This window comes from Neopsephotus bourkii, unplaced genomic scaffold, assembly GCF_033783945.1.
Source record: "Neopsephotus bourkii isolate Nb327-2 ecotype Australia unplaced genomic scaffold, CSIRO-AGI_Nbou_v1 NB_1493, whole genome shotgun sequence".
NCBI classification, from domain to species: Eukaryota; Metazoa; Chordata; class Aves; order Psittaciformes; family Psittacidae; genus Neopsephotus; species Neopsephotus bourkii.
Window position 1 is genome coordinate 5,594,283 of NW_026901969.1, and position 12,449 is coordinate 5,606,731.

The window sequence follows — 12,449 nt, forward strand, 5'->3', positions numbered from 1 at the left end:
GCTGTCAGCAGAAGTTGCTGGCTCAACTGACGGACAGAATACTGAAACTTCTCTCCTGCCTGCTGATGTAAATCAGATATTTGCAGCATATAATTTATTTTCTGTCTGCACAGAGATGCCAGCAGAGTTCTTAACAACAAAAAGGCCAGGGGAAATCACTGCAATTATAAAAAAAGTTTAAACTAATGATACCATAGTGAAAACGCATATGTCCTTCAAATATCTACAGGGATGACAGAGAGGAGAATAATTCTCTTTCATGGATGATCTTGGGTGATCATGGATGATCAGGGGACTGGAGCACCTCCCATATGAAGATCGGCTGAGAAAGTTGGGGCTGTTCAGCCTGGAGAAGAGAAGGCTGCGTGGAGACCTCATAGAAGCCTTCCAGTATCTGAAGGGGGCCTACAGGGATGCTGGGGATGGACTCTTCATTAGGGACTGTAGTGATAGGACAAGGGGTAACGAGTTAAATCTTAAACAGGGGAAGTTTAGATTGGATATAAGGAGGAAATTCTTTCCTGTTAGGGTGGTGAGGCACTGGAATAGGTTGCCCAGGGAGGCTGTGAATGCTCCGTCCCTGGTAGTGTTCAAGACCACGTTGGACAAAGCCTTGGGTGATATGGCTTAGTGTGAGGTGTCCCTGCCCATGGCAGGGGGGTTAGAACTTGATGATCTTAAGGTCCTTTCCAACCCTAACTATTCTATGATTCTATGATTCTGTGATTCTGTGAAGTTCATCATGCTGGTGTCAAGGCATATCTTGAAGCCCTGACGCAAACCCTGTCATTTTTTACTCAAAGTAGAAAAATTAGTATCTAAAAAGCTATATGTGATAAGATGAAATCTCAGGTACCTATGCTATTGTGAAGAACCAAAACATATCCTGCCAAACAAAGCAAGTGTCTCAGCAACCTCTATTCCTTTTTCCACCTGATTTCATATCAGAAATGTGACACCCTGAAGATCAATATAGACCTTTTCATGTGTATGTGTGTTTGACCTTATACAGTTTTTTTGTGACCCATTTTGGCAAGCATGTGTTTTGTTATTATCAGAAATCATAACATATTTTTTTCTACTTTCTAAACACCTTTTGCTGCTTCAAGTAATATCATACACTTATAGACAAAGAAACCCCATCCGTATCAACAAAGGATGATTAAGGCTGTAAAAATCAAGCACTGAAAGGTCAAGAAGTGCCAAAACTGCCTGAACATCTACAGTATAAATCTCCCATGCCTATACTTTATGATAAGCTTCTAAATTACAATACCATATAGCATGTTCTGTGACACCCCATTTAGAGGGTCGAATAGAGCACAAGAGTCCAGCTTTCATTCTTTGTGTAAGGAAAAGCAATCATTACAAAGTAAATCATATTTCACATTTTAGGATTTAAGTTCAAAAATTACTTTGGGGCTTGCTCATGGATTTTGCTAATGTCAAGAGCACCTTGCAAATGCACAATGAAGATGGAATATAGAGATTTTAGTTGTTGAGATCAGATAAATGTTTCATGAATACACACTAATTTAATTTCTTTAAAAGCCTTGACTTTCGCATAAAATTGATCAACTGAAGAACCAAAACAATCTCCTCATGAATTTGAAGTCACTGCTCCACAACCTGACAAGTGATAGACTCAGAAAAACTCAGAAATAACAAACTAGTTTTTAGCACATTTTTAGCCAATCTGACAAAGTTGTATAAACAAGCCAAAATAGATTTATGTACTGGGAAATGCTGGACAATCTCATTAATTGAGAACTGACGATAGCGTCCGTGTTCTCACATGCAAAACATTTATGTACCTGTGCACTATATAGAACAAATTAACGCATACATTACTAAATAACACCTCAAAGCAAAATAAACACAAAGTGTCGGAGTGGCATCTAGAGCTTGAGGAATACCAGGAAAAAATAAATAATCCCTTCTTTTGGACCTTTTTTTAGTGAGGGAAAATGTACATTGTTTGAAACGTGGGTGTGAATATTGCATGCTGGGAAGAGCTCTAATAACTTCACTCCCAGGTGAAGAAAAGATACAGACACATACAAAAATAACTTCACTCCCAGGTGAAGAAAAGATACAGACATATACAAAAATGTGGGTGCTAGCAACACTCTCTGTTTTTAATTACACGATTCCCAGCCTCTGCATTTTCCACCCTCTCTCCCACTTTGAGCTTAAGGTTCCTGTTCTCACATACAGAGCTGTACAAAGTCCCTCCTGCCCACATCTCATTTCTCATTTTCTCCTTCTGTTACTGCCTGAGTTCTCTCTAAATTATTATCTTAAACGCCTACTGTACTCTTTGTCTGGTCTTCACAGCACATCAATGCCTGTGTTCTGAAGAACCAAGCTGTGTTTATTTGAATTGCTATCTAAAATAGGCTTTTTCTGCAAGGTCACCAAATGCTAATAAGCCAGCTAAAAGCAACCTTCTTTTTTAAGTAACTGGTTCCTTAGATGAAAATTATCTTCTTTATCCTGATGCACTGTTTGACTAATGCAGACTCTTCTTGACTTGTGTCACAGGTGTGTTTTCTCCAGAAAACTGAGAAAAGTAAGAATTATATCATATCTAGACTAATATCCTAGAACTTCAACTAATTTGCTGGGTTTTTAAAACCAAAGCCATTCCGTGAACCTCTCTCCGTTCCCAATTAAACACATTTTTTCCTTAAAGGAAACTATTTTTAAAGGACGGGACTGAAATCAACCCCCTAAAGCTGAAGACTGCCAAATTTCACAGCTGCTCCTTATCTCTACAATGGTCTGACCAAAACCTCAGAGCTGACAGTTCTAAGTTCTGCAAAATCTGGGTTATGAATTTTTATTTCTCAGACATGGATACAAGCCACCAATATGAATCTACTTTAAGCTCAAAGAAAAGAAACAGGCAACATTTGTCTAATAAGCAGAAATATTAGTGGGAGCTTGTTTTTATGTTCACACCCCTCTATACATATATAAGGGCAGGATAGTGTTGTTTCTTTCTTCACGCTGCACAAATAATGGGACATAATCCTACTTTTTACTTTCCACTGATCACAGGTACTGCCTTCTTGAGACTTGCAGATGGCAAAACCAGTGGACAAGACCATGGTTTTGGTTCCAGCCAACTCCAAATGTAGGTTTTGGCCCACATCATCAGGCACGCACAAGCTCTCTGCTGCCTAGAGGCCATGTGTATTCTCCCTATGCCCATTAATTGCCAAGTCAACCTGTAAAAATCATGTCCAGAGAATCAAGACTACAAGTAAGGTCTGGACTTCTTAATGTTTTCTGTCACGTCTTCAACAATAATTTCTTCCTAGGTCCGTTTCCATGTGAGAAATTTACTTTTTCCCCAGCCATTGTGGTATTTGGTGTATTGCGTGCTCAGAAACCTAGCAGCCCCAGAACCCTGCTTTCTCTTGCTATTTGTTGTGAACAAAATGGTGATATATATTAGCCTATATGAAGAATGAAAAATCTTTGTAAAGCTCAGATAGTTTTTTACTTAGCAAAGCACTGTTACCTGTCTGCATCCACAGTCACATCATGAACCCCTCTCTGAATGACATCTTGAGAGGCCGTTAGGTCTGGTATTCGGTTCAGACTTCTTGTATATAGGTTGAGTCCTCCATCTGTCATATACCTGAAAATAAATGTGTGGTCAATCAGTGGGAAATACAGCCATCTGGCAACCATGTTTCACTCTAAAGCTAATGGACTGGGGAATTCAAACGTTTAAGGTATGCACTGTCCTATTATATGGTAGGTTTTATAATAAATATTCTCAGTTTGTACATCCAGTGCAGGGAGATCAGATATATGCCTACTTTCTAGGATCATTTGCCTTTTCCTGTGATGACTTGCAGGCAAACTTGCTTTACTAAAATATAGACTGATGCCCTCAAGTACCTTCAAAAAAATTAGGTATGTCTTAAATACTGCATTTTTGTCAGAAAATAGCACCAGGAGTTAAGAAAGAAGCAGAACTCCAACTAAAAAAACAAGAAGAAAAAAAAAAAAAGGAAAAAAACCTCAGTAGCATCCATCTAAATGAGAAAGAAACTGAGAACCGAAATCCATAGTCCCTGCTGGGATGCAATTATTCAGATATGAAAGAGATATCCACTGAAACCCTTACAATGACATTTAAGAATATGTTTCTATCTGTGCTCCTTTTGCTTGATTCCCACCACTTCACATTATAATGAATTACTAATGACTCAAACAGTGAGTGTAGTGTTGCTTATTCACTAGAGAACCATTAAAAGTTTCTGAATTTCAAGCAGCAGCAATAATTTATGGAATGCCTGCTTACCGTTTAGTTATCTCTAACTATCTCTATCTGTCTCTGTCTTGGTGTTTATAACAAGCCTGTCCTATACTCAAGACCTGTCCATTATTTTCTCAAAGGACCTTTCATTAAACTCTCTTCATTCTTAGGCTCTTGGGGTTTTTTTACATTTTGCTCTTGTAATTTGTGGTGACTTTAGTGAAGCAACCTAGTACAAAGTTTGAACAAATTCATTTGTGAAGGACCGTACACATGTATGGTACTAAATATGTATAAGTATACATATATTCACTGGTATATCTCAGTGAACCTACTCAAAGTGAAATTACAGGCTTAAAGAATTAAGTATGGGCCCAGTGCTAAGATGATGGCTAAAATGGTCTACTGGAGTTCACTCCCACTTCAAAGAATCTGTAGCACAAGTTCTCTTTGAACCGTGAGATGGTGCCACTCAAACCCATCTTTCAGTGTGTCTGAGTACACAAACATTTAACTTTAATAACTCGACACAGACTCTCAGGCACAAGCCAACGCACACACACACACACCACTCCCTGCTGTCCCAGAGACCTCGGAGCTTGTACAGCTGCCTGGGAGAGCCAGCCTTCACTGTCATGGTTTGGGGTGGGTGAACTGGTGCAGATTTTGAGAGCAAAGCTCAGGTACCATAGCCCTATGTGACAGCCACAGTTTGAGATGGCATCATGTCCTGAGTGGCAATCTGGATGAAGGAAACCTCAGCTGCACTAAACCACAAAGGATTAGTTTGTTTATTTTTAACTAAACTCTAAGGCATTTTACACACTGCTAAGATTTGGCCTGCAGTTCAACAAGGGATTTATGAAACCTTGGTATCTGGAGTCTGCAGAAGGTAACTTCACATTTATTTTCAAGGGTAAATTAACAGTCATACTTACACACTAGATTTATCCTTTTATTAAAGACAAAATTTAGACTTTTTGACAGATTATTTAGCTAGGGATGAATTATGCAGTAGGTTCCAAGGCTCTGGAATTGCATATTAAATTTAACTGTGGTTTGATTGCAATCCAGACAGTATGAATTTTTTCCTGCATAAGTAAGGCCTGAATTGAGAGACTTAATGAGTGCAACAGGCCTTTCTCGCACTAATTTCTAATTACTGCTGCATTCCTGTCCCCAAGTGTTTAAAGTAATTAAAGTGATAATGGAAGAGGCATAAAGGAGATAAGACCTTACATGCCTCAGTGAATCCTGAAATTTCTGAGCGTATTAACTTGTTTTTAACATCTACCGCACCTAAAAATGTTAACTGAGCAGATTGCAACTTGCTATCTATTCAGTCACACTTATTACAGATGCAAAGAAAAGTCACACAAGATGACTATATTCACCCTTTAACGTGATAAGCTAATTAACATAACTCATCAGGCACTGCAAAGGATTCTCCAACTCATGCATCTGTAAAAGGCAGCATTTATATTACCTTTATGATAAAAGGTCTTCAGACACTAAAGTGTTACATTTTCCATATGTCTTTTCTCTGGCCTAGTAAACATGAATATAGCATTCTGCTGAAGAGCCACTGAGACTCTGTTTTGTGAACAGCTTTGTCAGCAGTGCTCCATTCACAGATCACTGAGACAGTACACCAGGAAGATATGGAAACACATTTTCTTTATAGTTATGCTTTTTCTAGAGATCTTGGGAGGGTGCTTAAGGTGAGACACTTCTCTAGAGAGAGCTTTTATCACAGACTTTCAGTTGTCCTTAGGAACGTATCATATCCAATTTCATCAGCTACCATTCTCTAATCATGGCTATACTTCAAAATAAGAGATTAGACTGACAACACGAGTCTTAAATTTATACAGAGTGAAGCAGTATGGTGTGACATGGCCATGCACTCTATGGGGCTTCTGTTCAATCCAGTGTTATCTCTGCCACCAAGCAGCCTTGAGATGCCAACAACAGCAATGAACAGTAATTTAAGTATGAGCAAACCCACAAAATATCTTCCCCCCCCCCCCCTTAAAAACAAAATAAATTCTGCTTTAGGGTTCTAACATACATATAAATGAAATGACTTATGTTCCAAGACTGATAGTCTTTGAATAGCAATTTGAAGCACAGGGAATGCAGTACCCCAAAGCCTGTCAAATGATTCAACAAACACACAAAAATAATTGTCATTCTTCCTCCTGAGTATGCTAGCAGAGTGGCTGATGCATTCTTTTATGAAAAGATATTCCTACAGCTCGGGTGATAGGCATATCGAAAAATTGCAATAAAGGCCTTTCACACAGACTACACTAGACAGTATCTGAAGTGGAAACAGAGAAAGTCAGTGTTGTCAGCAACATACCATACCTATCATCTCAACTAAAACGTAAAAATAACAAAAGATAACCCCTCCCAGGACAAGCACTGCAAAATGATGGCTTACCAGGTAACTAAGACATTCCAGTCAGTAATAAGAAGCACCTGTGCTCTTATTAAAGTTCACAGCAAAATCATCTTAATGTTAAGGGAGAAGAGCTGAGAACAACACTAGTAGCTTAGTGCCTTACCTTTGTTTTGTTTGTTTGTGGTTTTTTCATATGTTTATTTTCATAATACATAAACCATAAAGCAACTTTCATTTCTGTGCCAGAATTTCTTAGAAAAATCCTTCAAACCTGCCAACCACACATCAGTTCAAAGGGGGAAAAAGTGCTGCTTACCCACTATTGATGTCATCAGTTCTGAGGCTTTTCCCAAGAATGTCCCCATCACTCATGTAGCCACCGACATCAACTTCAGAGGACATGTCCAAATCACCACTTCCTTTCTCACTCATGTCAATCTGTGAGATATTTCCAAGGCGAGAAACAGCTGCCCGGCGAAGCGGGGTAGTGTACATAAATCGAGAAGGGTCTGTGTGTATGAAGCGACTCGTGCTGCTGCGAGGATAACCAGCACCCAAGGACGGGGCATCTCCTGCCTGCAGCCGAGGACTGGCCTGCCCTAGCCTCCAAGTCATCGGGGTGGACCGGCTTGTCAAGCTTGGTATGCTTCTCCCATTCACCTCAGTTGTCACAGTGCTGTCAAAAGTTGTCTCCAATGTGCTGCCAAACAAAATGGAGCAGTCAGTGAACTGTGCTTTCTCTGCTCCTGAGAAACAAGGAAAAGCAATGGCTGAAATAATGTATGTGTTTTTTAAAAGAGTTCTGTGTGTGTTTCTCCATGTGCACACAAGTTTTTGTGTATGCCCTTCAGTACTGGAGCAATTCTGTTTAACATCTTTACCAGTGATCTGGATGAGGGGATTGACTGCACCCTCAGTAAGTTTGTAGATGACACCAAGTTAGGTGGGAAGTTAGGAAGGTTCTGCAGAGGGATTGGGCAGGCTGTATTGATGGTCTGAGGCCAGTTGTATGAGATTCAACAAGGCTCAGTGCTGGGTCTTGCACTTGGGTGACAACAACCCCATGCAATGCCACAGGCTTGGGGAAAAGTGGATGGAAAGCTGCTTGGTGGAAAAGGTGCTGGCTGACAGCTGAACATGAAACAGCCTGTGCCAGGCAGGCAAGAAGGCCAACAGTATCCTGGCTTGTACGAGAAACAGTGTGTACAGCAGGAGTATGGAAGTGTTTGTCCCTATGTACTTGGCACTGGTGAGGCTGCACCTCAAATACTGTGTTCATTTTTGGGACTTTCACTACAAGAAAGACATTGAGGTGCTGGAGTAGGTCCAGAGAAAGACAATGAAGGTGGTGAAGGGTCTAGAGAACAAGTCTTATGAGGAACGGCTGAGGGAATTGGGGTTCTTTAAGCTGGAGAAAAGGAGCCTCAGGGGAGACCATATTGCTCTTTACAGCTACCTGAAAGGAGGATGGAGAGAAGTGGGTGTCAGTCTCTTCTCCCAAGCAGTAATTATTAGGACAAGAGGAAATGCATTAAGTTGCACCAGGGGAGGTTTAGACGGGATATTAGGACATATTTCTTCTCCAAAAGGGCTGTCGAGCACTGGAACAGGCTGTCCGGGGAACTGTTTGAGTTACCATCCCTGGAGGTATTCTAAAGATATGTAGATGTGGCACTGAGATACACAGTTTAGTGGTGGATTGGCAGTGTTGGGTTATCAGTTGGACTTGATGATCTTAAGGGTATTTTTTAACCTAAAGAATTCTGATTCTATAATCATTATTTATAAAATAACCTAAAATAAATTGTATAGGCTTCTAAGAAGATGTATATGAAACAATAACCATCTTTATGAATGACTGCATAAGATACTTTGTCAGTAAAATATATTTAGACACATTTAAGTTGTTGAGGCAGTTTAGCAAACAGTATGGTTAGTGCCATGATTAATTTTCCCTTGCAAGTCTCTAATTCATTCAGCAACTAGTAATACTGTTCCACAGTCCAAGAATAATCAACACAAAACCAGTATACCTGTGGCTTATCTGTGTCCCTCTAAGGCTGGACATAGTTTCTTCCAAATTCTGTCTCAGGTCTGCTATATTCTTTACAGTTCTCATTCTTCTTGTTTCAGGGTCTTCCCCTGGGAGAAAAGAGCAAAACCAGGACAATTTTTAGCACACATGAGTTATAAGGTTGGATAAAGTGCACAAATGAATACACAGCTGAGAATACAGACATATGATTGTAAATTGGTCTGTCCCTTAAATCTTTTAAAGAATAAAACTCATCCTTTCAGAAATAAAACACATATATGCTTATAAATAACATGTGGTATGTAAAAACCCACTGAAGAGTCCTGGTGAAGTATCCCTATTAGGGCCCAAATCTATTAATGAAATCAGATTTACAATGTTGGGATTTTAGCCTCTGTAACAAAGGCACAATGGAGGCCCAGACCACTTGATACATTACATATCCCTTTTTTTCTCCTTGACATTTTACATGACTTTGTAGAGAAAAAAGCCACAGTAAATCTGTGTCTGGAAAGAATTGTGATGACTGTTGCAACTCTTCAGTATGCGCTTAACATCCAGGCTATTTGAAAGTACTGTTTAAGTCAGGCACTTAATAAAGCATCTTTCCTGAACTTTAATGATTTCCTGAAGGGGGAGATAATTCATTTTTTATATATATAAAAAAACAACAAGTGTTCCTCATGGGATAAAAACCTGAACCCTTTAAGCACATGTGTCGTTTATACAACTATGGATTTTAAGAGCCTTCAGGGATCCACTGCAAAAAGCTAGACTGGTATCTTGAATAGTGAAGCCTGCAGAACTTCACCTGGAACATCATGAATAATATTTACTTCAGATGATTAACATACCATCCCATCCCCAAGAAGAAAAACCAAAAAAGTTACGTATCACATGTTACAAAAGGAAAATATAATAAGCCTCAAAGCAAGCTCCAGAAGTCGTGACTCTATTAATGATAAATTTCATGTCATACTTCACCTTCAGTCAATTTTACTTCTCATTCTGGAAATGTTACCATCAAGAATTATATTGTGCAACCACTTAAATTATCTTTAATATTTAACTCTAAATTTCAATATTCTCATCCAGAACGAGCTTTTAATCTAATTTTGTAACCCTCATGACATCAGGAAACTGTTTCATCTTTGAATACATTTTACACTCTGGTGAATTTAAACTCAAAATCACACAAAAAAACAAGATCAGAAGTGCAAGCAGAGTCAAAATACCAGACAGATTATAATATTCCCTATTTGTAAATTGTAAAAAACACAAGCAGAGTGTTGCTGTATTTCTTATTCTGTTGCCACCCTTCCTCCTCCCAGGTTTTTGTGTGAATTTATACAAGATATAAATTCAACAGTGGTGATTTCTCTGATGAAAAGCATGGTATGCCATCTAAGTTGAAAAAAACCCCAAAACCCAGATAGATGTTTGAGGAGGGAAAAAACATAAAATGAGGATGATATCCTTTGCAGGGTATATGAATTGTGAAAAAGGGAAAGAGGAGACATTAGCGTAGAGCTTTCAAGAGAAGTTGCACAGGACAGAGAACTGGGGAATATTCAACGTGGGTCCAGAAACAATGAAAATTTTATATTTAACAAAGCGTTCTGGAGCAGTAAAGCAAAACCAAAAAGAAGTCCTATTGAAAACATTCTGGTACAGTAGAAGATCTCAATACAATATCTGTTTGAAGGCACAGGAAACAGGTTGACTTGCAGCAGAACTACAAGTATGGGTTTAACATTGGTTTACAGAAAGCATTGGGTTAACATATACAGTAACATTTATTTCAATATAAGGGATAACACCCAGAAGCAAATTATATTTGAGCAATGATTTACTTAAGCCCCTTAATTCTGTGTTTTGACAAAAGGATGAAGCCTTTGAGCTCATGGACAGAGTTGCTACTGTACCCCCTTCTAGTAGTCCCACTCCTATTGACCAAACATTCCGCAGGCAGTTAACAAAAAATCCCAGCTCCTGGCATTAAATGAAAAGAAATTACTCTAGATACATTCCATATACCTTTATTTCTTCCCTGATAGGTAAATGATGCATCGTACTAGCCAATGGACCCAGCAGTTGTGTCTGTGTCAAGCTAGCTTTCGCAGTGTTTGAGGTTTTCCCATCTACTCTGCTCTGGCTGTCTGCTGTCCTCTTTGCTGCAGCCAAACAGTCCTTCAGGAACTGCTGTTTGATTGTTTGTTTTATTATTCCAATTACATTCTTCAGTGATTTAATGATATAATAGTCCCTAAACCTCTGGTTGGCACCATGGAACTGACAGTGTGCTCAACACCTGACAGGGTGGAGGCAAGGCATGGGCATACAGGCTAATCAAAGTAACCATGGATCCCAGGTACTGTTTGCAGAGGTTTCTGCACCATCCTGGAGATTCCTGTGAGGAAAAACAGCTCGTGTCAAGGCTAAGATGGAGACCATAAAGTCCTGAACCTGCTGTTGAAAGCCCAGACAGTTCCCGGGCAGTTGCCTATATGCACTAACTTTCTCACTGTCACTGCTCTTTGCTTCCCCTACTGCCCCTTTACACCCACCCTCCTTCTGCCAAATGCACTCAAATTCACTTCTAGGAACACATTCTATTCCTGCTACAATACCTATATGGGAAAGACCCATGACCTGTACGTTACCTGCCCTGCTTCAAACCAGAGGTGAAAGAGTAGCTTGTTGGTATAATTTTCTTCTATACACAGAAAGACAAATTCCAGGATGTAAGCAGGCAGAATTAAATGCAGAACAATACTTTGTCTTTATATTTATTTGAGGAACTGAATATAACTCATATGTGCCCTGCCTTTGCCCTTTTCCTTCTTTGTTTATCCTTGTCATTTGTCCTTTGCTGAATGTTAACACTGGGAATTCTTGCAGTAAAAATGACAGCAACTGTCTTTTTTAATATATATTATACAGTAAATAGCATAACAAAGCCTTAAGGTATAATTGCAATTCAAAAAAAAAAAAAAAAAGGTACATATATATGGCAAACTGCCCAAGTATGTTTTTACAAATATTTTATTTTCAGACAAATTATAACATAAGAAGTGTTGCTATTCTATCCTGGAGAGGTGAAAAGTTTGAGGTTTAATCTCTTTTGATCTTCAGTGGCACAACGGATAATTTCAAAACCTTTCCACCTCTTTTTTTTTTTTTTTCCTAAAAGAAGCTACAAGTGGAGGTTGATGATCATAACTTATTACATAATACAACACACAAAATCCTCATAACTGTAATTATTGTCTTAAAAATAATTGCTCTTTTTTCTTTCCATCCTTAAGGCTGTATCACTGGACTCACCTATACCATGGATGAACAAGTCAGAAAGCATAAACAGCTGAATGCTCTGATTGAGAAATTTTCTGCACTGTGAGCAAGATCCTGAGACCTAACTTGCATCTAACATTACCTAGATTTTCAGGTCAGCATTGTGGCTCCCCAGCTACATCATGCTTCCTGTGCAGAGGACCACTGTGATGACGAATGAGTTTTTTTTCTGAAAGTTAGCTATACTGTGCCTCCTAGACAAGACACTACAGTGCTTATCACAGCAGGATCTGGACACACTGTATGGGTCCAAAGGGAGCCCAGACTCTCTGAGGCACCTTGTTGCTTATTACTATGGCCCACTGCCATCATAGAGGTCTATTCATATTTGAGTGACCTAACATACCAGAAATGCTCCCTGGCTTGTTCTCTCAAGC

At 39.2% G+C, this 12,449-nt stretch overlaps 1 protein-coding gene across 11 annotated transcripts in view; it reads right to left on the reverse strand.

The window, feature by feature from the left end:
* NAV3 (neuron navigator 3) overlaps window positions 1-12,449 on the reverse strand; it is a 547,859-nt gene that overhangs the window by 102,577 nt on the left and 432,833 nt on the right. For all 11 annotated transcript variants that reach the window (XM_061369391.1, XM_061369392.1, XM_061369388.1 and 8 more), the window contains 3 exons: window positions 8,717-8,825; window positions 7,000-7,383; window positions 3,530-3,649 (listed from right to left, as the gene is read on the reverse strand). In XM_061369391.1, the coding sequence (XP_061225375.1) occupies window positions 3,530-3,649; window positions 7,000-7,383; window positions 8,717-8,825 (613 nt within the window). The remainder of the gene's footprint in view (window positions 1-3,529; window positions 3,650-6,999; window positions 7,384-8,716; window positions 8,826-12,449) is intronic.